This window comes from Lissotriton vulgaris, chromosome 3_1, assembly GCF_964263255.1.
Source record: "Lissotriton vulgaris chromosome 3_1, aLisVul1.2, whole genome shotgun sequence".
NCBI classification, from domain to species: domain Eukaryota; kingdom Metazoa; phylum Chordata; class Amphibia; order Caudata; family Salamandridae; genus Lissotriton; species Lissotriton vulgaris.
Genome location: NC_141689.1, coordinates 419,592,990 through 419,620,450, shown reverse-complemented (window position 1 = coordinate 419,620,450; position 27,461 = coordinate 419,592,990). Strand labels below are relative to the sequence as shown.

General features: G+C 45.3%; 1 protein-coding gene across 2 annotated transcripts in view; it reads left to right on the top strand.

The window, feature by feature from the left end:
* Positions 1 to 27,461, top strand: part of CDC20B (cell division cycle 20B) — a 374,231-nt gene that overhangs the window by 111,513 nt on the left and 235,257 nt on the right. For both annotated transcript variants that reach the window (XM_086960634.1, XM_086960632.1), the window contains exon 3: positions 15,597 to 15,828. In XM_086960634.1, coding sequence (XP_086816760.1) covers positions 15,597 to 15,828 — 232 coding nt within the window. The remainder of the gene's footprint in view (positions 1 to 15,596; positions 15,829 to 27,461) is intronic.

The window sequence follows — 27,461 nt, the reverse complement described above, 5'->3', positions numbered from 1 at the left end:
TCTGCGCCGGGACGCCCCTTGGCTGGGGTATCTGTGCGCATAATAAATCAATATAACATAACATAACATAACATGTAGCATCAGAATGTGCTAATGAAAGGCAAATTGAGAAAACAATTCCAACAATCAACAGAACTGCATCTGGCTACTTCATTAATTTCGACAACTTTTCTGAAGATCAAAGCGACTCTGAAGTGACGCCAGAAACAAAAACTTTTAAAGAAAAAGCAACAGAACTCTTTCATCAACTCAAAGAAACCTATCTTATTTCTCCATGGTTAGAATTTTGGATTGGGCTAGGTGTATTTTTCCTCCTGCTTTGGCTCATCATGGTACTTTGTTTGGGAAAATTCATTGAGGGAAAATACAGTTCAATGGACACAGCAAGTCAGAACATCAACTTAGTTCTGAAGCCTCACAAATCATCTCACATCGAGAAAAGAGGACTATCATCAGTAAATGTCACAGCCATTCCAATACCCGGCGGGGTAGTTTGGGACAAAACAGACTATGAAATATATGGACCGGTCGAGATCTTGAAATATCCTCACCAGTTCAAGGTTTCATTAAGTGACTTTGTAAAACCAAGTACATTCTCTGATGATTGGGATTTTGAAAGTATAAATAATATGATGTCGGATTTAGTGTTGTCAGCAAAATTTACAGAACATGAATATTTACCAGGTTCATCTAATTATGAACAGATGTACTGTTTTTCACATTACGCAGACCACTATTTACATAAATCTGCTCAACCTAGAAATATTTTTAAATATAACCAATGGGAACATTGTGCTACTCCACCCAAAAGCAGTTCCAAAACATTCTATGAGAAATTCCAATACTTCTCAGGGTTTAACACAAGTAATGCAGAAACATTTTATTATAAACTGTTGGATAAAACAGGGACGAAAACCATGCTGACAAATACTAAATTGATATATTCAGAAGCATTTTATGAAAAAATGATTACATTTGGTTTTGATTTCTGGAAAAATAACATTGAAACAAAAACCATCTGGGGTACAAAAGATTGGCAGGTACAAGGCCTAGAAGCATTATTTCGAGCCTGCATGATCCCAGAACAAATAATGTTCTTGAATGACACAATTCAACAAACAACCTGTCTTGGACTAGCCAAGATTAAAGACCTTAACAAACCGTCTATTCCAAAGCCAATACCTGATAATGCAACCACAGATATTGAAATAGACGTATCCCAAATTTTAAATGAAAACAGAACACATCCTGATTGGAAAAAGTGGTTAATTTGGCCTACAGACACGAATAACTGTCAAGATAGATTCCTGAATAAAATACAGGGGTTAACAATTACCAGACCAGATCCTAGATACTCCCAGAGACAACATCCAGGGATAGTAACAACGTACAGTGTAGGGAAACTATGTCTTGAATGGCTACAGACATCCACACTGGCACAAATTAAGCAACACTTGTCTTTACTAAAAGATGGTGCTGACTTGCGCTATTTCATTATGGGACCGCGCAAACAGCGTCAAAAATGTTTCATAGCGGCCAGCATATATGCGGCATACAACGAGGCATGGAAAGAAACTCAAATTGAAACGGCAGAGAAAATACGAGAAATTGATCGTATTAATTTGGAAAAATCACTTTCTGTTGTGGACAATGGGTTAATGACTTTGTCTTCCAGAATATATTCACTAGACAGTATTGTATCATCTGCTATTGATATAATAGACCAGGAACTGCTAATGTTACAACATGGCTAGCCAGGATACTTTAAATTCAAATTAGAACCCACACAGCCCATGAGTACTGCGTGACCGAGCCATTTGTTTAGCAAAACATTTATTTTAGTTCATAATCAAGTTTCAAAATTTATAAAAACATGACATCAAAAGGAAAACACTGTCAAAAACAGTCAAGTCAAAGGCAAAAACAAACAATTGTGTGCACAATGAATACAAAATATACAAGCGTAAATACTAAATATTCAAACAATTACATGACACCAAAGTGCAACTTGAAATACAATACATACATTCCAAATCAACTGTGATCAAAAAACATAAAACATGGAAGGAAAAGACCAGTCCTTTAACTAAAATACCAGTGGACAGGCGGAATTAGGGGTGGAAAACAACTGCCTGCCTGTCTCACATGACCTGTGACTAAATGTTCAGTCTGGTTGCACGCAGGGGCCCACAACAGTGGAGTAAGTTGATCCCTAGCTGCACCCTTCTTTCTTGTCACAGCCTGTTTTTGACAGTGTTTTCCTTTTGATGTCATGTTTTATGAATTTTGAAACTTGATTATGAACTAAAATAAATGTTTTGCTAAACAAATGGCTTGGTCACGCAGAACTCATGGGCTGTGTGGGTTCTAATTTGAATTTAAAGTATCCTGGCTAGCCACTTTGTTCTGTTTCGCAACTGTTGAGGTCCAGGCTGGTCAGTTTGTCGGACCCAAAACCTTTTTGTACACACAATGTTACAACATGGCCAGTCCCAATTGCGTTCTATTGTACAGCTAGGCTGGACGTTGCAAAATCTCCGTTCGGGCTATGTGCCATGGCGTTTAATCAACACAACGTCATTGTTTTCCATCTTTAACCTTACTGATAAACAAATCAGTTTGGCACAGAAAGGAGCAGACCATACAATCCTGAGCATCGGAAAAACTTGAGAGATTACCATTGACAATGTCAGAAAGACCTGTCATTGAATGGATAATACACAGGATTATCACAATTCCGATAACAACTTTCCAATTTAAAAATTGCCTTGAGTATATACCGGCAGGCCAGTATGAAAAGTTGGGTAAAGGATACATTAAGTCATCATGGAAATTACGTTATACACACACATGTTATAGTGACAACAACAAAAATGTATTTCTTAGTGGTAATGAGTGTAAACATTCACTAAGCGGTATACTTTTGTGCCAAGGTATTAACTTACATGGGGCCTGTGAGGGTACTTCAAACAACCTTTCATGCCACCAGCATGGCACACCTGCAGCACAAATAGAGCCATTCTTTAGGCAACTTTCTAACGGGAGTTATGTTCTAATAACGGATCACAGCTGTTGTGGCTTGGTGCCAGGGAAAGTATATCTCTTAAGCGTGAGTTCCATGGTCACTTGCTGTATGCAAGCATTGTATCTGAATGGCCCTGGAGACTCAGTGACTCCGATTTGGCCTCCTTTGAATATCTCTTCTATACGAATTGATACTTTAAGCAGAATGAAGTCTGTGCTTTTGCAGACAACAGTGCCCATCTCGTCATCAAAAGAGACGTATGATCTCCAAGTTGCAAGGACGGCGGCAGAGATACATACACTTTTATCAACAAATTGCCCGGTGCATTTCATAGAAATGCTCAGCCAAATCCTAAATATGTTGAATGCCAGTGGTATCTCGAATGTATTTAAGACAATTTTTTCGGGACTGTTAACACCATTTGAAGCAGTCCTGGGTATCTTTCCAAATTTTGTCCATTCGATCTTTGGCGGCCTACCACTACTTTTGGGACTCGTAGCAGGTATTTTATTTTTGACCCTCCTGCTCCGATATGTCAAACCAAAACGCAGACATGACTCCGGCAACGATGGAAGAAACAATCCTAGCAATACGCTACCGGGACCGCATAACTAAAGTCCTTGGATTAGCCCGGCTAAGAGATCTGAACATGACCTTGTTTCTTTCATTCAGACCAATATGGCAGACCTGCATCTTACCTGTGCTTTGATGTATGCTATGCGGAGAGGAATGCGTGTTAGACACCTGTCTTGCACTACCATCAGCAATACCAATGGATGTCGATACTTTGCTAAGTCCAGTAACAGCTCACGCATCGTGTTGTCCCCAGCGGTTACCAATCCTGATGACGGCATTTGTTGAGACTCCTGCGCTACGACTAGGTGGTGGCATTGAGGCAAGAAACGGAAGCAGCATCACCCAGGTACGACCTTCTGTGAGCATTGCTGATCCTGAAATCGATGATAGCAATCATTCTCACAACTTTTTGGAAAGCAATCCGGCACACAGCGTTCCCATGAACTCTGAATTCGGCCTTCAGCTCTGATAAACAAAAGCTACTGAAAAGCGTTTTGAACTATTTTTTCCCCGCTCAACATGAAATTATTTTTTTCCAAAATTTCCAAAATATTTACCTTTTTTCTGGCACACGTACTTTGCTTAAAGTAGGACTATTCATAAAGAACAGAACTTCTATTTTTAGTAGATCTAGAGACAAAATATTACCTCAGCCTCTAGCACATTTTACAGCAATTGTATTTATATGTGATGAAATAGTCTTGCCCTTCTTTTCTGTATTTAGAGACATTTCATGTGTAATTTTTTGCAAAATCGTTCAACTGATTACATAAGCAATATTTTTTGAATGATTACTATGCTTGATAACGTACAGTACCTATTCATTTTCATGTATTTCATATACACCATTTCAAATGCAAAATGTATTTTGGGGTGGGTAGGAATACACGTGCTTCTTATTGCTTTAGTTTTAGTAATTTGATGGACATAAATTCGTGGAGTGGGTGATGTGTTTTATCTAGGACCCCGTTCAATATTGTGACCTTATGCCCCTATACGGCTATAATCAATACATATCCCTATAATGGCATAACGATCAGAGCCATATTGCAGTACCTCGCCTCTGCAGTCCATGACAGTCCATGACACAGCAGAAGCCACTTCCTTAGATTCCTAGATAGCACACCGAGTTCTTTCGACATACCAAACCCCCAGCAACCTGGGAAAGCCCTGCTTGCTTCGTTTTGATTAGTAATAGAACTCCTGCAAGCACTGTAAGAACGACCAGTTCTTAGTGACATCTTTATTGACGTCTTAGGTCCAAAAACCTACGTCAAACTCGGCACCTTTCAGGTATAAATATACCAACGTTGCCTTAAGCAAGCACACGGTGGTGGTGAATACTGGAGCAGAACAGCTGTCCCCTTGCAGAGAGCCCAGCAGATGCGAGAAGCCCACAGACGCTGCCCCTCCTCCTTGACGCGCTGAGAAAGACGCTGTCTTTTCTCTTGCCGAGAAAATCCAGCTCCGGCGTTTCCAGCCTACCCTTGCGGGTGACTGGGGTATCGGGTCCTGAGAGGAGATACAGACCTCCTGCATTCTATTCCAGAGGTACGGTGCTGACTAAACCCTTAGAGAGAATTCTTGAAACAAACTCTTGGCAAAACCAACTTAACTTAAACTGCTACTTACTCCCTCCCTTGTATTAGGCTTAGGTCAGGTACACTAGGGTAGGCGTAGTTAGAAGCACCAGTTGAGGTCGTTAGCTAATGTATATATGAATGTATATATTTTATTCATTTTAACTATCTTATGGCTAAGAAACCATATCAATGCTTTTACAGTATTATTTCGTAATACTCCTTTTACTGTACGCACTTTTCATAATAACAAGTCTTGCAATTGTGGCAGTTCATTTCTCTTGCATGAGAAGGAAGACTGCTCAATAAATAATAATTTTTATTGAAAACGCCATGTTTATGCGGTTGTCGGAAGCTGAATCCCTTCTTGCCTGAGCCAGGGAGGCTGATCACTTCCTATTCAGTCAAGAAAGTTTCCAGTGACCTCTGAGCTAGCTGGCGCAAACCTAAATTAAGTCTAACATAGTCAGTAGAGACCTAGAAGACCGCAGTCCTACGTCTACACTGCTTTTTATGTTATTCCAATGCACAGAGCCTATAGGGAAAATAGGAACTACACTACAGCACTTCGCTGAGTTCCACGTAACAGGACTCCGCGAACTCAACTCAGGCTTAGTTTAATCCATTGTTCTTTGGCTCACTACACCACCCCAGTTAGGACCCAGACATATGCAAATGAGTCTTGGCCCTGTTCCTAATGGGAACAGTCTAGCCCGAACTGCCAGGTCCTTCTTGGACCAGAAACAAGCATCATGGGACCGGTTTTGGTGTATTACCCCTCACCAGCCAGGCTAGCTTGAATCCAATGGAACAGCGAACAAGTGACCCATGTCCGGGCATACCCTTGGCCACTTAGAGCAAACATAGCAAATACAACAAGATAATGGACAGAGTGCGGAACCTTCTCAATCACTCACCCCCATCACAGATCGGTGTTTAATACATTGTTCTTTTGATAAATATGTCACCCCAGTTTGGAGCCAGCCATATGCAAATTAGTGATGCCCCTGTTCCTTATGGGAACAGTCCAGCCCAAACTGCCAGGCCAGGTCCTCCACAAAATGAGACAGCCATACCTCTAACATGACTCACAGCAGAGGCTCCTCAGTGACATTATGGAGGGAAGAAACTAGGCTGCTGTGTCAGGTATGGACGGAGCGTAAGGCTCTCAAAGAGCTGTAATGACTGACAAATTGAATTCACCATTTTGAAAAGTCACCAGAATGCTGTGCAGGAGGAATGGGGCAGGGGTGGACTGATGATTTGTCTTCTTTGGATTGTCATACTGTCTGGAACTTTCCATTCACACTTAAATTATCCTGCTATCGGGAGACAACTATTTGTTTTTCACTGTTTTTTTTTATTAATAAGAAATTTCCAATCATCACAGGTGTAAATCACAGACAGATCGATCTTAGAACATCAGGTACAGATTACTGAACATAATTATACATTCATTCTATCGTGTCAAGTGTAAGATGCTTCCCTTTAGCCATTTTCAATTCTACAGTTGGAGATATGCATAGGTTTCCATAATAAGCATTCCTCCCACTTCACTTCCTGTCCCATTTTTCAGGGTATCCTCTGATTTTGAATACTTCTTTTTCCGCCACCACACATTTATCTAGCTCAGCCACCCATGTGTTTATCCACGGCTGCCCCGCCACCCCCCACTTCATTGCACTGGCTCTCTTCACCAACACATAACCCAAAGTAACCAGTTGTTGTTCCACTTCAGTGAGGTCGGATGGTTCCCAAATGTTAAGGAGCCCCAATGATGGAGTGAGGTTAATCTGTTTAGCTAGTGGGTCTTGCAAGTATGTGGTAGCCCCTTCCCATAGGGGAGAAAAGGGATGGACAATCCCAGATAGTATGGTAGAAGGTTGCATCCTGGTGACACCCCTGCAGACATGATGCGTCCTGTCCCGTCCCAATTTTAGCTAGTGTAACCCCGGTGAGGTAAGTTCTATGCAGAATTTTTTATTGAATCAGCCGACAGTGAAGTGAAATGGCTGCCTCTCTCGGTGACAAACTGGAGGCAATTTTGAGAACATTTTGGGACCCAGGGGAAACTACACCTGCAGAATAAGGCCCAGATGAAAGAGAGAAGACTCTAGACTCCTTCTGAAGAAAATTGACTCAAGGAATCCTGACAAAGAGAGGTACTCAAGGACTTCTGATTGCTAATGAAACAGATGACTCAAGGACGTCTGACTGCAGCTGGCACCCAGGGACTAGAATGTGTCTCCAGGATCAGTGGCACTGGCCTTCCCTTACCCTCTGGGGACAGTTGAGGGGTGGACTTGCTGTGGACGCTGGTGGAGAGGGTATCCCTGGAACCTCTGTGAACTAGTTCTTTAGGGGGATGACTTTTAAAGGGGAACCCCGCTGATTTCTGCTGGACACACAGGTTCCTTGCAAAAAGCCAGGAGATCCTTGTGTATAGGGAGTGCAGGAAAGGAGGATGATCTGCATTTATGGCTGCTGGGTATTGCTGAGGAAGACCCGGGGCCAACTAGAAGTACCAGGGGGCTCATTTATGAGCCCTTGCGTCACTTTTGCACCACTGGTGCGTCACTTTTTGTGACACACCAGCAGTGTAAAAAATGCACCTTGTTGCGCCACATTTACAAAGTGACGCATCTAGGTAGATGCATCACTTTGTAAACCCCTGCGCTACATTATACCTGCGCCAGGTATAATGTATGCAGGTGGGGTGTTCCCACACAAGAAAGGGTCATAGAAGTGACGCAGTGAAATCTACCAGATTTCACTGCGCCACTTCTAAGACTCAAATGCGTCAAAATCCTACGCCTGCCTCACAGCAGGCGTAAGACTAACGCAAGCCCTTTCACATGGGGATTGCCCCATGTGAAAGGACGCATTGCTGGAGTTGCGTCACTTTTGTGCCACACTCCAACAATGCGTCACTTTTGCGCCATACAGATACGTAAGAAATACTGACGTATCCGTAACTCCTTGCGACATGATGCGTCATACAGTAAATATGACGCATCAGGTATGTCGCAAGGAGTGCGCACTGAGAAGTGACGCATCGCTGCTTTCATGCAGCGATGCGTCATTTCTCATAAATGAGGCCCCAGGGGTCCAGAAAGAGGAGCAGGTCCTGGGTGCAAGGAGCTAAAGAGCAGGAGCTAATGGAATGAAATGCTATACATATAAAGTAAACAACCATTAACTGAGTTTCACAACAATCCTTTGCCTCAATATAAAATATGTAATTACAGAGACATACATTTTCTCCTCCACAGAACCTGCAATGTATAGCACAGGGTAGGTGGGGTGCCATAAATTGTATGTTTCCAGTAGTTTAAGGAGAAAGGGGAGTAGTAGAGTGCACCATTTCTCACTGTTTGCAATGCAGTGGAATAAAGTGGCGGATAGCATTAGCAGCATAATTAGATGCAGACCGTTACCATATAATGATATAACTGTGTTCCTGTTACTGTTTCTCTACAGGGTACCATACTTGATCGAATATATGCGTTTGCAGATATGTTATATACTTTTTCCACTGAGAAGAAATCCTTCAGTAACAGCAATAACCCAAGAGGGGACTATCCGACCTGTAGAAAGCCCATACATGTAGGAACACATTAGAAAAGGGCTGAAACATGTCAGTCTAACATCTGCAGTGAGGAAAGTACCAATATAAATGCCTCACATCCCTTTGTTTACACACTTTTAACCTTGCATGAGACAGGAGTAACTTACTCCCAAATGCAATTTTAACCTATTGCTCACGACCCTTTCAACCCTAGAAAATGTTTACATTAAAAAAGAGGCCTCCATGTGCCATTATGATGCTGTAGAAGAGGTGAATTTAATATGACGCATCCACCTAGCGTTGGTGAGGAACTGCATCCTTTTTTTATTTGCCTTTTCCACTGACTTGTATTACCTGCCACGCAATAATTTTTTAAGCACATGGGTGGGGGGAGATATTGCGTGTTTAGGGTTCCGGATTGCTGCCGTGCATACTGTTAGAGATACCGCCTTAAAAAGGTCTTCCTTTTCTCTCTTTCTGCTCTTGGATGCCTAGACAAATGGAATGCACTTTATGTTGACCTTTCACAATATCAAATTAGAAAATGACAATTAACACAGATAATTTTTTTTTGTCTACCACTTAGAGCTCCCATTTCAACCTTCAACGAAAGCATCACTAGATTACAATAGCTAAGTGGACCAACTTCAGAAGTGCACTTTTGTGACGCAGCGGTGGCGCAAAAGATGCGCCATGGTGCGGGGTATTTACAACGTGACGCATCTCCCAGATGCGTCACGTTGTAAAAGCCTGCGCCAGAAGAGGCGTTCCATCTACAAGATTTCACTCAATCACTTTTGGGCCCATGCTGCGTCAAAACCTTGCGCCTGCTTGAAGCAGGTGTAAGGATTGACTCAGAATTGTGCACAGATGGCCCCCCTGATCATTGCAATAGCGTAGCGATGCAACCCCAGCAATGCTCCGCTTTTACGGCACAGATGCGTGACGCATCTGTGCCGTTTTTGCCCCATGGTGCGCCGCATTTTAAATGCGGCGCATCAAGGGTGGCGGAGCTGCGGCGCACAATTACTGGTGCATCCCTGCCAATATGCAGGGATGCGCTAGTATTTGTAAATCTGCTCCAAGGTACTTAAAACTAAGGGGCATCCTCTGCAAACCTTGGCAAACAACTATCTGGGATCTTGAGCTCTACAGCATGTGCTGGCTCAACCAAGGAGGAGGAAAGGTCCTCGGAGACACTGAACTGTTCAACAGCAGAACACCTGGATATCAAAGCAGGAAGCCACATAAACGTGCCCCATATTAATATGCAACAATGAATTAGCCACGATCAGGCATTTAGATACTGAACTCAACACTTGCCTCCAAAATCTGCCAAAAGGGAGGGTCCAACCCAACTAGAATCCACTGCTCAAGCTGACCAGCTCAAACACGAACTGAATCAATGACAATAATTGCAAAGATTGCGGGATTGTCCTGCACCAATGGCTAAAGGCTTCAAACTTGCATTCTAAGGCAACCATCCGCTAACAAGAGATGCACATTTTTCACCCACACACTCACAGCTGAGGGGTAAACCACACGACAGACCAGAAGCATCCCAGATGCCTGAATTTCAGAAAATGAATCAGAAGTACATCATATATTGCCAAATACCGGCGATGCAAGCGAGTACAGGGCTTCAAAGGACTACTGAATGCCACTGAAACGGGTGGATGGAATAAAGAAAGGCAGAGGTTAACCTAATGGACCTTGAGCGAGAATTGCGATTACTTACCAAAAAATATAAAACATGCTTGGAATAGGCAAGTAAAGTACTAGAAATAGAAATAACATTCTAATATGATATTGTATGATGAAAAAGTTCAATGTGACCCATAACAAGTCAGGAGCATGAACTGACAAAGGTCATTCCACTTATAGACACCAATGATACAGTTCACTATCAGCCCGATTCATGAAACAAAATTGCACTTGCAAGGATCCAGATTCAGAGAATCTGGCCCTTTGCGAGTGCAATTATTGCATTTGGGATTCATCATCCCAAATGCAAAATTCGCTATTTAAGAACTCGCAAATTTGCGAGGAATAGCATTTAAGGAATCTCTATTAGAGATTCCTTAAATGCTATTCTTGAAACATTTAAAAATTGCGAATTCGCAATTTAGAACCGCTATTTACCACGAAGTCAAACCTCGTGGTAAATAGCGAAAACTTAGAAAAATGCATTTAAATGCATTTTTCTAAGTTGCATGTTACACACACACATGTCCTGTGGACATGTGTGTGTGTAACATCTGTGTGAATTTACATTTCAGGGGTGTTACAGAGTGTCCTTTGGACACCACTGCACCCTTGAAATCGCAATCTCATTTGCGATTAGCTAATTGCTAATCGCAAATAAGGAATGACTCCCCATTCATTCCTATGGGCCTTTAGGCCTATAGGAATGAATGGGGAGTTATTCCTTATTTGCGAAATCGCAAATAAGGAACCTGTAGGAATCACAAAACATATTGCGATTCCTACATGAATCCCGTTTTGCGAGTCTGGAATAGCGATTCCTTATTAATCGCTATTTCAGACTCGCAAAACTTCACAATGATGAATCGGGCTGAGTGTTCCTTGAGACCCACAAAAAAAGTAAATGGGAGAAAACTGGTATACCGATGAACTCTAGCAAACACAACAAGATGATGTTTCTTTTGGAGACTGGGGGCCAAGGTTCGTATCCTGGCCTCAGTGCTGGACCTAACATCATGTGATTACAGGCAATTCATTTTATCTCCCTGTGCCTAAATGTGTCTAAATGTAATTGTGTAATCCTCACTTGATTAACGCAATCGTAAATCGTCTTCCAACCCCTCATTTAATGTACAGCCCTCCGTTGCTTCACAGCTAGGCTCGTGCTATATAAGCACCACAGCATACATACATACAACGGCTTAGGGAGAAGTCCCGCAAAGATGCCCAGCAGGGGTAAAGTAGCACCACTGGTGGCAGAACCAAGACAAAGCCAGTCTTCTTCCCTTTCACAAACCCTGGCAGATATTTAATTCTACAATTTTGCCTATCGCTCCTCCTTCTGCATGAGTTTGTTATACAATGACACCCAAATTAACTAAGAAAGTGGCTCGTGGAGCAAGAATCTGAGTTGGTAAAATTGAGAAAAATGCAGAATGCACAGATTAAGCAAATAACAGGCATAATTATCATAGCCGTGGTGACACCCAATACAAATCTTCCCCATGAGAGAAAATAAAAGCAACCACAACCCACTATGAAATGGTTCTGAAGAACTAGGAATTCAAGCAACAACAACAAGATACAGACCATAGGAATTATCATGTATTCAGCCCTTTCCATGAGTTCATATGTCAATCAATGGACCAAAGCCACAGTCCACTCCATGAGGCCACTCAGACACATCTTCCCTCTTGTTGGATTCCCATAGAAAATCTAGGCAATTACTTTACTCATCACATCTGGACTATGCCAATGGACTATACAATGGTATATCAACATCTACTAGAAGAGGTTCTTAAATGATTCAAATGCAGCAGCAAGACAGCTTCTGCGCATTCAGGTTTGCAAACACATTTTATCAGCTATGAAGGCTGTGCACTGACAGCATGTTGTCAGAAAGTCCAAACTACTGAGCATGGTACATAGGACAATAAATGTGGAAGGACCAATATTTCTGCTTGTTAACCTCAAGAGATGCTCCTATAAACAGATGCTACAGTCCAATTTGGCCTCCCAATTAATTTTTCTTCCTTAAGATAACTGTCTAAACGGCCCAACTATGGAACTCACTTCCAGACAAGATGGGCTACCATAAATAGGCTGGAAGTTAGATGGATGCTGAAAATGTGACTATTCAACACTTGAACCTGGGAATATAACATACAGTAAGTATATCACCATCAACATCAAATGGGGACTTAGTGTAACACTGAGAAACTAGAGGGATCCCATAAACCTGACCATGACCTAAACTGAGTGTGTCCCATCTCAACACCTCTGACACATCACTGATGAAGATGGAAGTCCAGGTTAAACCTAGAAACGAGATGGAGTCCTGCTTCTATCACTCACATCTAAACAGAGCAAAACAGCACCAATGAAATCCAGACAGCTTTCTTTATTCATATAATCAAAAGGATACAACCCTGTAATTACAAAGAAATAAATAAAGTGAAAGATCTTCTTGTGCTCCTTAGCATGACACAGCATATGAGCCATCACCTAAATATGCATGAATTGCACAACAGGCGTTTTTCATACCCTTGCTAACTAATCCATGTCAGCCTATGTCTCCTTCTGCCATAAACTGATTTGCCTTCCAAACTGAACCCTACTGAACTCTTCCCGCCAGACTCGCTGACCTAGCCTGTATTAGCATGACCCACAGTAGAATAACACTTTTGTCATCCATTACCTTAAATCACAGAGACTCGGTTACAATGCATATTGATACATAACTAAAGCATCTGCATTAATAACAAAAATTAACTTTCATCTAGACTAGAAATTGTATGCAATTACCGAGCACACCAGCTCTATCAATGCTGCATAACATGCAGCAAACTGCAACACATGCAGCACAGCTAACACTGCAAACTAAGGGGCAGATTTATGAAGGGCTTGCGCCACGTTTACGCCGCCGTTGAGTGACGCAACGGCGCGGAAACGTGGCGCATCCCTGCGCCCTAGTTACAACGTGACGCATGTAGGAGATGCGTCACGTTGTACAGCACTGCGCCATGAGGAGGCGTTCCTGCGCAGGGGGGGCGTTCCTGCGCAGGAACGCCTCCTGAAAGTGGCTGAGTGAAATCTATGAGATTTCACTCAGTCACTTTCAGGGCAATGCTGCGTCAAAACCCTGCGCCTGCTTGAAACAGGCGTAAGGCTTGAGGCAGCATTGAAAGAATAGGCCCCCCAGAGCATTGCTGGAGCTGCGTCGTGCTTGCGACGCAACTCCAGCAATGCGTCACTTTTACGGCACAGATGCGTGACGCATCTGTGCCGTTTTTGCCCCATGGTGCGCCGCATCATAAATGCGGCGCACCATGGGTGGCGTAGCTGTGGCGCACTGTGGCGCATGTTAACTGGCGCATCCCTCGGGATGCGCCAGTTAACATAAATCTGCCCCCAAGGGCCTTACCTACAAGAAAATGATGCAGCGCGACGCCACAAGCCATTTAGCTGCGCCATGCTATGTCATTTTAACAAAGCACAGGGATAGGTCAAGTTAACAACAATATGACACATTCCTGTGTTTTCTCCTGCGCTGGCGCACAGTTGACTGCTTTGCGCCAGCGCAGGCACTCTTGTGTTATTTTGCAAGGGTGCCTGCACTGCGGGTATGATTGTTTTTGTGTTGGAAGGGACACCTTCCTGCACAAAAACAATAATTAATGGCATTTTCCTCTTTCTATGCATGCTGCATGCTGCAGCACGCATAGAAAGAGAAAATACAAGTAGAAATTAAAGCTTTTCTCCTCAGTGCACCATCCCTATGCCTCTACGGGGGAGGCATAGGATTCGGACGCATTCCCAGTTTTACAAAATGTTGTAAATCTGGGAATGCATGTTGCACGGGTACACTTACAGCAACACAAATGGAGTTCCCCTTTTACACAGAGTAAGGCGTGACGTGAAAGGGGCCCATATTTACAAGGCTGTGAAAAGTCATGCAGGGTGACTTTACATGGGCTTGTAAATATGAGCAAGCCCATTGCACCGCTAGTACGTCAAAAAAGTGTTGCACCGGTGGCGTAATGGGCTTGAAAATAAGCCACTGACTCTGGGCACTGTGGAGCGGTGAAGTACTTCAACATGCGCCCGTGGGTCAATATTTGCAATGTACATATACATTACAATGTTTACGTCTGCAGCAGCCAGTAAAGAGGAGCTGCAGAGGAAGCCCTTGTGGACTCTTCTGATTTATGACTGGTGTATGGGACTGTTCCCAATGGTCCATGTGGAGTGGAGTTTCTTCTATTCAAGAAATCAACCATTACGTTTTTGCCTAAAAGATGAATGAAATATAGGTGTAAACACTCCGGGCCTCATTTATGAGAAATGCGGCATCGCTGCGTGAAAGCAGCGATGCGTCACTTCTCAGTGCGCACTCCTTGCGACATGATTGATGCATCATATTTATAATATGACGCATCATGTCGCAAGGAGTTACAGATACGTCAGTATTTCTGACGTATCTGTAGGCGCAAAAGTGACGCATTGCTGGAGTGTGTCACAAAAGTGACGCAACTCCAGCAATGCGTCCTTTCACATGGGGCAAGCCCCATCTGAAAGGGCCTGTGTCAGTCTTACGCCTGCTGTGAGGCAGGTGCAAGATTTTGACGCAACGGCATCCTAGAAGTGACGCAGGGAAATCTCATAGATTTCACTGCATCACTTCTATGAGGCTTTTTGCGGGGGAACGCCCCCCCTGCATACAATATACCTGACACAGGTATAATATAGCGCAGGGGTTTACAAAGTGACGCATCTGCTTAGATGCGTCACTTTGTAAATAGTGCACAATAGGAGGCATGTTTTACGCTGCCGATGCGTCACAAAAAGTGACGCATCGGAAGCGCAAAACTGATGTAAGGCCTCATAAATGAGGCCCTCCATGTTTTATCTAGGGATATGTGCATTGGTATGCCTAATGTCCCTTACTACAGAAATAAAATATTGATGTCTAAAACGCTGCATGGTCAATTTATATCATGGGTGTGTTTTTGCCGCGACGGATGTTGTGTGTAAATCAGGAAGACACATGCACATATGTATTAACACATTTTCCCGAAGACACAGAATGAAAAAAAACCCTTTAAAACATCATTTAATTTCAGGAATCTTTCCTTTATTTCAGACGCCTGAAAAGGGAAAGTGCTCCTACAGTAGGTTTAAAAAGAGCATTGTGAAGAGGCTGACATCAGAGGTTCCTGTTGCAAGTAGCCCCATAGCCACGAGATGGCAGCAGTTCGACACGAGAAACTTTGTACAATTAGAGCATACAATGATGGAACATCTGACTTTCAGTTCATCGTCATCTTTCGAAGAGGATCTGCTTAAAACACCAGAAAATGTCACTGCAATTGCAGGTAAGTGAGCCTCCACCTCTCTCAAGTGAGCTTTCTGCAAGCTGCTTTTGGGCCAAAACAAAGATGATCAGTGCCATTTACTGCAATAAATCAATGTTTATGCATCCTTCATATAAATCACCCAGGTGCATATTTAAAAGCCCCTATCGCTTTTAACGACGTTCCTGTGGCGATAGGAGCTTTGCCTTATTTATAAGGCGGCGTTAAGCCACTTCACGTGGCTTTACGCCGCCTTGTAAATAAGACACCCTTTCTCGCTATACTTAGCGTGAAAGGGGTGAGTAATTGATTTTGACGCTGCCCCTGTTGACAAGGAAGCCAAAATTAAGACCAGGGAAAACCTGGGGCCTCATTTATGACTTTTTGCCGTAGGGAAGCGCAGCAGGCCTTCCTGCTGCGCTTCCCTACGGCAAAAGAAAAGGGCAGAAATGCGCCGTATCTATAAGATACGGCGCATTCCTGTCCTTTTTCCCTGCGCCGGCGCACAATGGGCTGCCTGCGCCAGCGCAGGCACCCTTGCACAATGGTGCAAGGGTGCCTGCGTTGCGGGGAAGATTATTTTTGTACAGGAAGGGAAACCTTTCTGTACAAAAATATTCACAAGAGGCTTTTCCTCTTTCTATGTGTGCTGCAGAATGCAGCACACATAGAAAAAGGAAATACGAGGAGAAATAAAGACATTTCTCCCTGTTGCGCCTCCCTTACGCCTCCCCTGGGGAGGCGTAAGCTTTTGGCACTGCTTCAGAGTTACGATTTCTCGTAAATCTGGGGCAGTGTCAAAAGGCCATGGATGTTGCTGGGAACGCCCCCAGCAACACCCATTGCACGCCCCTTTAACGCAGAACACTGCGTTAAAGGGACTGATATTTATCAGGCAGCAGTACGCCACAAAAACTGCCGTACTGCTGCCTGATAAATACCACGCAGGCTTCTGCGCCACGGAACTTCATGAAAAGTGAAGTTCCGATGGCGCAAGGGGCCTCATAAATGAGGCCCCTGGTCTTAACATGGCGAAACGAGGAGAAATGCTTTATTTCTCCTAGTTTTTGCTGTTTCTAGGTGTGCTGCGTTGTGCAGCACACATAGAAACAGCAAAACGCCATGACAGATTACGTGCAGGAAGTTGTCTCTTCCTGCACATAAACAATCATTAAAAAAATGACGATTTGCAACTTCTATGTGTGCTGAACAATGCAACACACATACAAGTTTCAAATCGCCATTTGTGATTGTTTATGTGCAGGAAGGGAGATCTTCCTGCACATAAACAATCCTATCAAAGCAGGTACCCTTGCACTATGGTTCAAGGGGGTCTGCGTTGGTGCTAAGCAAATTAATTTAATGCCAGCAGTAGAAGAAACACAGGGATGAGTCGTATCTTTTTATATGCGGCTCATCCCTGCATTTTAGGAATGGGGGACCATGGAGTTAGCATTTTTTGCTTAACACCACGCTCCGCCATTTCCTTGGAAACATGCCCCCACTGTTTAAATAGATATAAAGTGCTGGAAATGGAACATATTTACATCAGGATCCCATAAATTGGAGGGTAAGTGTTTGCCGCAGATAGAGGGTGAAGTCAAAAGGGCCAGAGTCAAGAGGAACCGAGTCTGACAATACATGCCTTTATTTTATTTTTTTAACTCTGTCCCCAAAGAAATTGGCAACAATAACTAATGTGATAGTAAATCCTTAGTGGTCTCAAATAACGGCATTTTGCAATATCTATTAGGTTAAAGCATCTGCTGCAAAGATACTTTTTTATCTACCTATTTAAGCTAACTCTTGTAGTTAATTCGCTTGCTGGAGTGGTCTGTGTGCAGTCAAAGGTTTGACACTCGATAAAATAGCATAGAAGGTTAATGTGCCTGTTGCAAAACAGAAGGTGTAACAAACAGGGCACAATTTATATTTTACATGCATAGCTCTGGTATTGCAGAGAATCTTGTGCTACATGCAGGTCACAAGTTACACTCCTTGTAATATAAATTAATGAGTTGTGAACCGCCAATGATGAGCGGCATGCGCACTTCGAGGCGTAAGTTTAAAACTTTGTAGTTTTCTCTCACTCTTTCCTTATTCTAAGGTTCCTAAACATGATTACTTTAGGTATTGAATAAGAGCTATTAATAAATGGTTTTAGTCATATGGACAGGTACATTGGACATTCTTATAGTGCATACATTTCTCTTGCGTAGAGATCTTAGAAAAGTCAAAACTTGCAATAATTGTTTCTCTTAAGTAGTTGTGAAGTGACAAAAAGCTGAGGGCCAGGTTGATCAAGGACTTGTGAAATGTACTATGCCATGTTGAGCCACCTTGCGTGGATGTGCAAGGCATAGTAAACCTGGAGTAACGCAAGGTGCTCAAGCGCTGCCATGCATCACTACACTCTGGGACGGCATTCCATAGTTAGAGCAAGGGTATTCCCATGCATCCACTTTTGGGGGCTTATTTATGAGAGGCTTGCGCTGCCAGAGTGTCACTATTTTTACGCTCTGGTGGTGCAACGCCTCGCAATCATATCTATGAGGAGATGCAAAGCTACTATGTGTGACTTTGCATGGTCTCAAAGATATGGAGTAAGACAAAGCAATGCAAGTCACTACCTTGCCTTACTCTGTATCAAGGCGGCGTTCCATCAGTGTTTCAGTGGGTTTGCTGCACCAGATTTACTTAATCACGTAATCCTGGGCAGCGATAAAACCTTACGCCTCCCCAAAGCAGGAGTAAGAAGAAGAAATATTGTATTCTCAGGATAGTTTTTGTGTAGCAAGGTGTCCCTTCCTGCATAAACACAATCCTGCCTGCAATGGAGGCACCCTTGCAGCATGGTGCAAGGATGCCTACATTGGTGCTAGGCAGCAAATTGTGCACCAGTGCAGGGGTAAGGGACAGGTGTGCACCTTATTTCACAAGTACGCCTTTGAGGTTGGCGTAGGGCAGTGAAGCAAAAAGACTTGCAGTGCTGCCCTACGTCAATTCCCAGTAAATGAGGGCTATGGTTTTTTGCACAACTCCAGATTTACTAACACTAGTAAACCTGGAAATGAGTCAAAATGGTACGCCTCCCGGAGAAGGCTTAGGGAGGAGAAAAATGTTTATTTCTCCTTGTTTATTCTTCTTTCTACATTTGCTGCATCCTGCAGCACATGTAGAAAGAGGGAAAAGCCTCTCAGGATTGTTTTTGTCCAGGAAGGTGTTCCTGCACAAAACAATCCTGCCTTCAACATAGTCAGCCTTGCACCATGGTGCAAGTTTGCCTGTGTTGGCAATTAACAGCTACCAGTGTGTTAGTGCAGAGAGAGAGCAGGAATTCACCATAGGTTAGTAGATATGGAGCAATCCTGCCCTCTTGATTTGATGAAGTGTAGCAAGTTGTCTTGCTGCATTGCTCCAAATATTAGTAAATCTGCCCCCCCCTCAATGACTTTGTTTTCATTATGTTAATGGCATCAAGGTATTGTGCTTCAGTTTGCTCCCAGCCAAGATGAGACTTAAACAAAAGGAGCTCTGATGGCCTATAAAGAGAGGCATTTATCTTGGTCAACTGGAACTTTAAATGTGAGAACTTCATTAACTGTTGGTTACTGCTCTGAATGCAAAGCACACAAGGTGTGGGCACATTTGACTGTGTCCCTGCGCCAGCAAATTGTACTTGAACAAAGTCAGCAAAACATCTCTGGTGTCATCTCACATCCTGGATCTGTCTCAATAGTAAGTACTGGGTCCAGAATGTAACTGAGTCCCATTCTGTTCCACCACTGGATGTGAACATGCTCAACAAGGCCAAGGAGCCTATTCATCCCTAGCCAGCGGCTTTGCATGAGTTTATGGGCCCTAGTGCAAGCAATGAAAATGTGCCTCCCTAACAGCTGCTTGTTTGGTAAAAGACATTCACAATTAGTGTGCAGTGAGTCTCTCAAACCCCAGGGCCATGGTGCCACTGCACCCACCACATCATTGATAGCAATGCCCCTGCCCCAAGTCAGATTGAAAATGTTGTCTGAAAACTGGGCCTTTCCAGGGCCATCGATTGCAGCCAGATTTTCCATACTCTCATTATGTAAAGTTGCTGAGAGATGATCCTTGTACTCTCTGTGGGGCTATTCACAAAGGCATTTTGGAGTACTTAAAGTAGTACAGCTGTACTACCCTTTTATGTACTCAGATGCATTTGTGAATTGCATCTCATCTAAAATTGAAATAAAATGATAATATTCAGGGAATATCCAAATACATTTTGAAAAAACTGTGCCCTTTTTGCAGTATTACTAACAGGAAGTTGAATGTTTTGGAGCTGATTCATAAAGGCATGTAAGAATACGTAAAGGATCATTCCAGTAATACCACTGCTCCTACTCATAAATGCTTAATTGAATAGGACCTTGTATTTGTTTGCATTGAGACTATCTTTACCACCCTTTGGTATTTTCATTTTTGGGTAGTTGTATCCTGATTGGCAGTTAGTGTGTGGTCAGGGAAACTGGCTTATAGTTTGCTGCTGTTATGCTGTTCACTAAGAAACACTCTGAACTGACACGTTGTATAAGAGACAAATAAAAACTAGAAAGCATTACACTCTCTTAAGTTCCCCGGAGCAAGCACACACTTTTCAACATGAATAGTAGAAATTGCAGAGAGATGTGTTGCATCCTGTTTTCAGGCTAGGCAAGGAGAGCAGCACGTTTTCTAGGGGTTGAACCAGCATGTTTCACATATTTTGAGTGGTCTTCAGCTGGACGGCTCGGCCAGCATTTTACAGTCATTGAAATAAATTGGCCTCCGCTGATCTGGCAGATGCCTGCCTTTTGTGTTCTGAAATCCCAGCCTGCCTCGGGGATATCTCATTGTCTTTTGTGCATCTATCTGCTGGTTCAGATTTTGCTCAGAATGATGAACAGTTTTATGAATGAGCAGCAAGGTATTTTGGTCCTACATTGGCAACTTTTTTTTTCTTTGAAACATAGACCCAGAGCAGGACTTTATTTCTGAAAAACAAACAAATCAATCAATTAATCAATCAATCAGGTTTTATAAAGCACAGCTTAGCACCCAATAGGGCAGGGGTCTCCAAACTGGTCCTGGAGGGCCGGATCCATGCCAGATTTTTAAAATAACTACATGTATCTCAATGGGGATATCCAAAAAATCTGGCATGGATCCGGCCCTCCAGGACCGGTTTGGAGACCCCTGCATAGGGTATCCAGGTGCTTGCAGGTCCTAGAGGGTTATTAGAACATCCATGACTTGAGGTCCATTCGGAATTCTGGAAGAGACTTATGGTTCAGATTAGGATGGGGAAGCTGTTCCATGTCTTTGCTGTGGTGTGGGAGAAGGAGCGTCTTCCACTTCTGCTTCAGTAGATGCAGGTAGTATGGGCAAGTGAGACGGAGGCAGAGCATAGTCTACTCGGCGATTGGTGGAAGTTCAGGCAGTGGTTAATGTAGGCGGGTCATAGTTGTGTAGAGCCTTGTGTGCTTGGGTCAGCAGCTTGAATTGGCATCTCTTCTGTATGGGGAGCCAGTGGAATTTTCTGAGGTGGGGTGTGATGTAGGTTTATTGGGGAAGGCTGAGGATGAATCAGGCTGCAGTGTTCTTTATGGTCTAAAGTTTCTGTAGGAGGTGTGTAGCGATTCCTATGAAGAGGGCATTGCCTTATTCCAGTCGGCTGGTGATGAGGGCCTGTGTCACAGTGCATCTTGTGTGTAGGGGTAGCCACTTGAAAATCTTATACAGCATGCGCAAAGTGAGCAAGCAGGCGAAGGAGACGGCGTTGATTTGTGATTACTGTGAGAAGTTGGCCCGATATGCAACGTTCGCTATTCTAGCGACCGCTATGTATCGTTCCAACGACCCTTATGGTGTTTGGTTGTAAGTCAACCTATAGACCAGCTATCCTAGTAGCGTGGATACGAGCAGTCTAAGGCTAAAGACTCGAGAGGGCGCGTTAAGCAAGCTGTTTACCACACATGTACCCCTTGAACACCCAGTGAAAGGACACCACACAAGTGTTATGAAAATAAACAGGATATTTATTAAGATTCACAACAGCCCTGGACTCTTTATGAGGACAGGGTACTAAGCACAAACCAAATCTCTTAGGAAAATACTTCAAGTGCACAATTAAAACAAGTGTCCGAGGACACGGAAAGTTTAAGGTCTCGGGCGGACCCGATAAGGCAAGTCGGAAGCGAGGGACTCGGGACCCTAGAGTAAAGAGGTTATGCAGGCACCGAAATGCCGAGTTACCTAGCCACGAGGGCTGCGGCTGCACAAGTCTTACAGGCGTCGGGGTCTTCGCTGACGAGCCAGGAGCCGGAAGAAAAGGAGTTGCTGGCCGGCGACCAGTGATGAATAGTTCGTAGAGATCCAAGCCTGGATCAGAGATTGTTGATACCTGAAAGCAGAGGGGACCAAGTTCGTACTACTAGCCAGTAGTCAGAGGGTACCAGGATGGCACCAGTTGGCCGTCACCTCGACCAGGTGAGTGGGCGACGCTAGGCTCTGCAGTCTCACGGACCAGGAGGCGTTGTCGGCGACCACGGCGGAGGTGCGAGCTGTCCCACGGAGGATGATGCTGTCGGCGTCGCTGGGCCCAGGATGGGGCAACAAGCCTTGGCAGATCTCAGGGCCACGTGGTGGGCCTAAGATGGCGTCTTGAGTGGACCAGGAGGGTCCGGGGTGCTTCTCGCAAAGATGGAAGCAAGGGCCAGTCTGGAGCAACCAGACCAGCAGTGTTGATTGTCGGATGTCGTCACAGAAGGGCACAAGCCAGCGGCTAGTGACCAGACAACGTGCTGAGCAGCGAGCAGAAGGGCCCCACGCAGATCGTGGAGATGCTGGGAGACTGCACTTCGGTGCTGGAGCGGCTCAGGGTCGGGGCTTCTCGGACCCCAGAGCACTCACCAGGGAATTGCTTCGAAGGTCGTGCTGGTTAAGAGCGTGCAGGTTCTGATAATGGCCGGTCCCTCGAGGTCTCGTCGCACCCACAGATCACAGCTGAGCTGATGACGTGGTTAGAGGTCAGAGGTGCCAGGGAAGCCGGTTCTCGTCGAGCTGGGCCGTCGGATTCCTTGAGGAAGGACTTGCAGCAAACCGCAGAGTTCTTAGATGGTGCCCGCTGATGCAGGGTGACTACTCCTTAGTCACAAGGGAGAAATCTTGAGAAGAGTCTTGAGTGTCCTTTCGTAGAAAGTAGTTCTTGATTCAAAGATGATCTAATTTGGAAGGGTCCCCGCTCCGGCCTTTATTCTAAAGAAAGGGGTGGGTACATGACTAGGTCCTGCCCTAAGGGTGGGACCAGGAAGGGAGGTAGTTACACCCCTCTCCCCTGCCGGACTTTCCCCAGGCCAGGGCTGGCGCCCCTGGAACTGGTTCTGACCGGCAGATGCGTAGTGAGCACCGGGGTGCCACTCCGCAGTCACCTTCTCGCAAAAGCCCTACCTACCCAGAATACACAAACCCTGTCTGGGACGGTGCGAACACCGCCCTTGACAGGAAACCCTTTGTCCAAGCTCTCCTCGCTGGAAGGACTCCCAGCAGCAGGAGGTCAGACTCGTGTCTGTGGTGGCAGCATCCATTTTGTGGAGCTGAGGCTTTAGTTAACTTTAACCGGGGTTCACAGTTACGTACATGTCGTGTCCCTCGAGAAGGGCGGAATGCTAACCTCGTCGCCAGAGTTGGTGAGAGGGCAGCATCCCGATTCGTATGACACCTTACTCGACATGTCTTGATAACGCGACACCGAAGTTACCGATGTGGTACGCGTTACCATGGAACAGCCATTGGATCTTGGTTCCGCAAGCTGCAACCGTGCTCGGCTCGGGCCAGAGCCTAGTTCACACGAGCCCACGCACTCTGCCTTCAGGATTGTGAAGGCCTGCCATAGGAGTGACTGATAGAAACTCGGGTGTCCATTGTATGGTTAGATATAGAGCTACTATACCTAAAGCAAAGGGTGATTACACGACTTTGCCCCAGCTGTCATGCAGCCAGTTGTGTCAACTTTAGGAGGCCAGCCAGGGGTGGCATAATACATGCTGCAGCCCCTGGCGGCCCTGGGTACACCTATGCCCTGAGTTACAGGGTCTGATAAGGTGGCCCAGTACCAATTGGTAAATGCACCTAGGGTACATGTCGTAATTTAGAAAGAGAACAGCCAGGCTGTGGGTCTGATTAGCAGGCCCACAGCCAGAGAAAGTCGTAAACCAGTGAAACAAAAGCAAAAAAATCTGGGTGATCATAGGATTGCAGACCCTACTCTCCTACATGACCCCCCCCCCCAAACGTCGGAACAATAAGCTAACCTTGACCAGGTGAGTCTTCTTGTTCTAAGTGGAAATATCTGGAGAGCCCATCGGCATTGCCATGATCAGTACCAGGTCTATGTTCCACTGTAAAGTCCATCCCCTGTAGGGAAATGGACCACCTTAGCAGTTTGGGGTTTTCACCCTTCATCTGATTTAGCCACAAGAGGGGCTTATGGTCGGTCTGAATCTTGAAGTGAGTGCCAAACAAGTATGGCCTCAGCTTCTTCAGGGCCCAAACCACAGCAAAGGCCTCCCTCTCAATAGCTGACCAATTCTTCTCTCTAGGGGTCAGCCTTCTGCTTATAAAAGCAATGGGCTGGTCTTGACCATCAAAATTCAGTTGAGAAAGAACAGCTCCCACACCCAACTCAGAAGCATCTGTTTGGACAATGAATGGTTTGGAGTAGTCCGGACTCTTGAGGATAGGCGCCGTGCACATGGCCTGCTTTAGGTCATCGAATGCTTTTTGACAGCTCGCTGTCCACTGAACCTTTTTTGGCATTTTCTTGCTTGTCAGTTCGTTTAATGGTGTCACGATGGAACCATAGTTCCTGACAAACTTCCGGTAGTATCCAGTCAGGCCCAAGAAAGCTCGAACCTGAGTCTGGGTGGTTGGAGGAGCCCAGTCCCTGATTGACTGTATCTTGCTCTCCAGTGGCTGAAGCTGGCCTCCACCTACAAGGTGGCCCAGGTATACAACCTGTGTCTGCCCTATCTGGCACTTGGTGGCCTTGATAGTGAGGCCTGCGGCTTGCAGGGCCTCTAACACTTTCCGCAGGTGGACCAGGTGATCCTCCCAGGTGGAGCTAAAGACAGCAATATCGTCAAGATACGCCGCACAGAAGTCATCCAGCCCAGTAAGGACTTGATTCACCAACCTTTGGAAGGTGGCAGGTGCATTTTTCAGACCAAAGGGCATCACCACGAACTGATAATGCCCACCAGGGGTTGAAAATGCGGTTTTAGGCTTGGCGTCCTCAGCTAACCTGATTTGCCAATACCCAGCTGTCAAGTCAAACGTACTTAAGTAGTTGGCCGAGGCCAATCTATCGATAAGCTCGTCTGCCCTCGGTATTGGGTGGGCGTCAGTCTTAGTGACTGCATTGAGACCCCTGTAGTCTACGCAAAACCTCATCTCTCTCTTACCACCCTGGGTGTGAGGTTTCGGCACTAGAACTACGGGACTAGCCCAAGGGCTGTCCGAGGGTTCAATGACTCCCAGCTCCAACATTTTCTGCACTTCACTCTTGATGCAGTCTCTAACGTGATCAGGCTGCCGGTAGATTTTACTCTTAACGGGCAAGCTGTCACCAGTGTCAACCTCATGGGTGCACCAATCGGTCTGGCTGGGTGTTAGAGAAAACATATGTCTGAACGACTGAAGAACCTGTTTACAGTCGCTCTGTTGACGTTCGGAGAGGCTGCCACAAAAGACAACACCATCTACCGATCCATCGTCAGGATTCTGAGTGAGCAGGTCGGGGAGAGGGTCACTCTCTTCTTCCTGTCCCTCATCTAGGGCCATGAGCAAACTCATGTCCTTCCTGTCGACATATGCCTTGAGCCTGTTGACATGAAGCACCCTGTGGGGGCTCCGGGGAGTTCCCAGGTCGACCAGGTAGGTGACCTCTCCCTTTTTCTCCAGGATGGTGTAGGGCCCGGACCATTTGTCCTTGAGTGCTGCTGGGGCCACTGGCTCCAACACCCACACCTTCTGTCCGGGCTGGTAAACAGTCAAGACAGCCTTTTGGTCATGCCAAGCTTTCTGGAGTTCTTGGCTGGCCTTAAGGTTTTCAGATGCCTTCTCCATGTATTCAGCCATCCGCGAGCGGAGGCCAAGCACATAGTCCACTATGTTGGCTGCAGGCTTTTTGAGAGGTCTCTCCCATCCTTCCTTCACCAAACACAGGGGTCCTCTTACAGGATGCCCGTACAAAAGTTCAAAAGGGCTGTAGCCAACCCCCTTCTGTGGGACTTCTCTGTAGGCGAACAAGAGGCAGGGGATCAGGACGTCCCATCTACGCCAAAGCTTTTCAGGTAGTCCATGAATCATCCCTTTAAGGGTCCTGTTGAATCTCTCAACAAGCCCATTGCATTGTGGATGATAGGGTGTAGTGAACTTGTAGTTGACACCACATTCCTTCCACATAGCAGTTAAGTAGCTCGACATAAAGTTTGCACCTCTGTCGGAGACGACCTCCTTAGGGAAGCCCACTCTGGAGAATACTCCAACTAGGGCTCTTGCCACAACAGGTGCTGTAGTGGTCCTAAGGGGAATAGCTTCAGGATACCTGGTGGCATGATCCACTACCACCAGTATAAACTTGTGCCCTGATGCTGTTGGTGGTTCCATGGGACCGACGATGTCGATCCCCACCCGTTCAAAGGGCACCCCCACCACAGGCATTGGTATAAGGGGGGCCTTTGTCGTGCCACCTGACTTACCACTGGCTTGGCAAGTGACACAGGAGCGGCAAAACTCCTTGGTATCTTCGTTCATATGAGGCCAGTGAAAGTGTGAGACAAGCCTGTCCCACGTTTTCGTCTGGCCTAAGTGACCTGCTAAGGGAATCTCGTGGGCCAAGGTAAGTAGGAAACCACGCTGAGACAAGGGTACAACCAGCCTCCTGGTCATGCCAGGCTTGGGGTCTCTTGACTCAGTGTACAGGAGTCCATCTTCCCAGTATACCTTGTGGGTACCTGTGGCGTTCCCAGCAGCCTCAGCAGCAGCCTGCTGTCTGAGGGGTTCAAGAGAAGGGCAGTCTAACTGGTCCTTCCCCAGGTCTTCCCTTGAGGGTCCCCCTGAACCCAAGAATTCAACTTGATCAAGTTCGAACTCCCTAGGCTCAGTTTCCCTCAATTCCTGTAGGTCAGCCTCCTCTGAGACTTGATCCACGACCTGGGGCAAGGGGGAAGGCGCAGCCTTAACCCTACTGCTCTTTTTCTTGGGAGGTGTCTGGTCCGTTGTTCCAGGATCCAGCACCTGTTCAGTGGGGCATTTCCTGACCTGTGACCTGGTCACAGCGAACACATGTGCTGGCAAACCTAACATTTCCATGTGAGTCCGGTGCTCCACTTCTGACCATTGTGATGACTCCAAATCATTGCCCAACAAACAATCCACTGGGAGGTCTGGACTAACTACAACCTTCTTTTGGCCAGTTACCCCTCCCCAGGAGAAAGCTACAATTGCCATACTGTGATTGGTAGTGACATTGCTTGCATTGGTCACCAGGAATTCTGTACCTGGCATGATCTGTCCAGGGTCCACAAAGTTAGGCGTCACCATGGTGACGCTGGCACAAGTGTCCCTATAGGCCT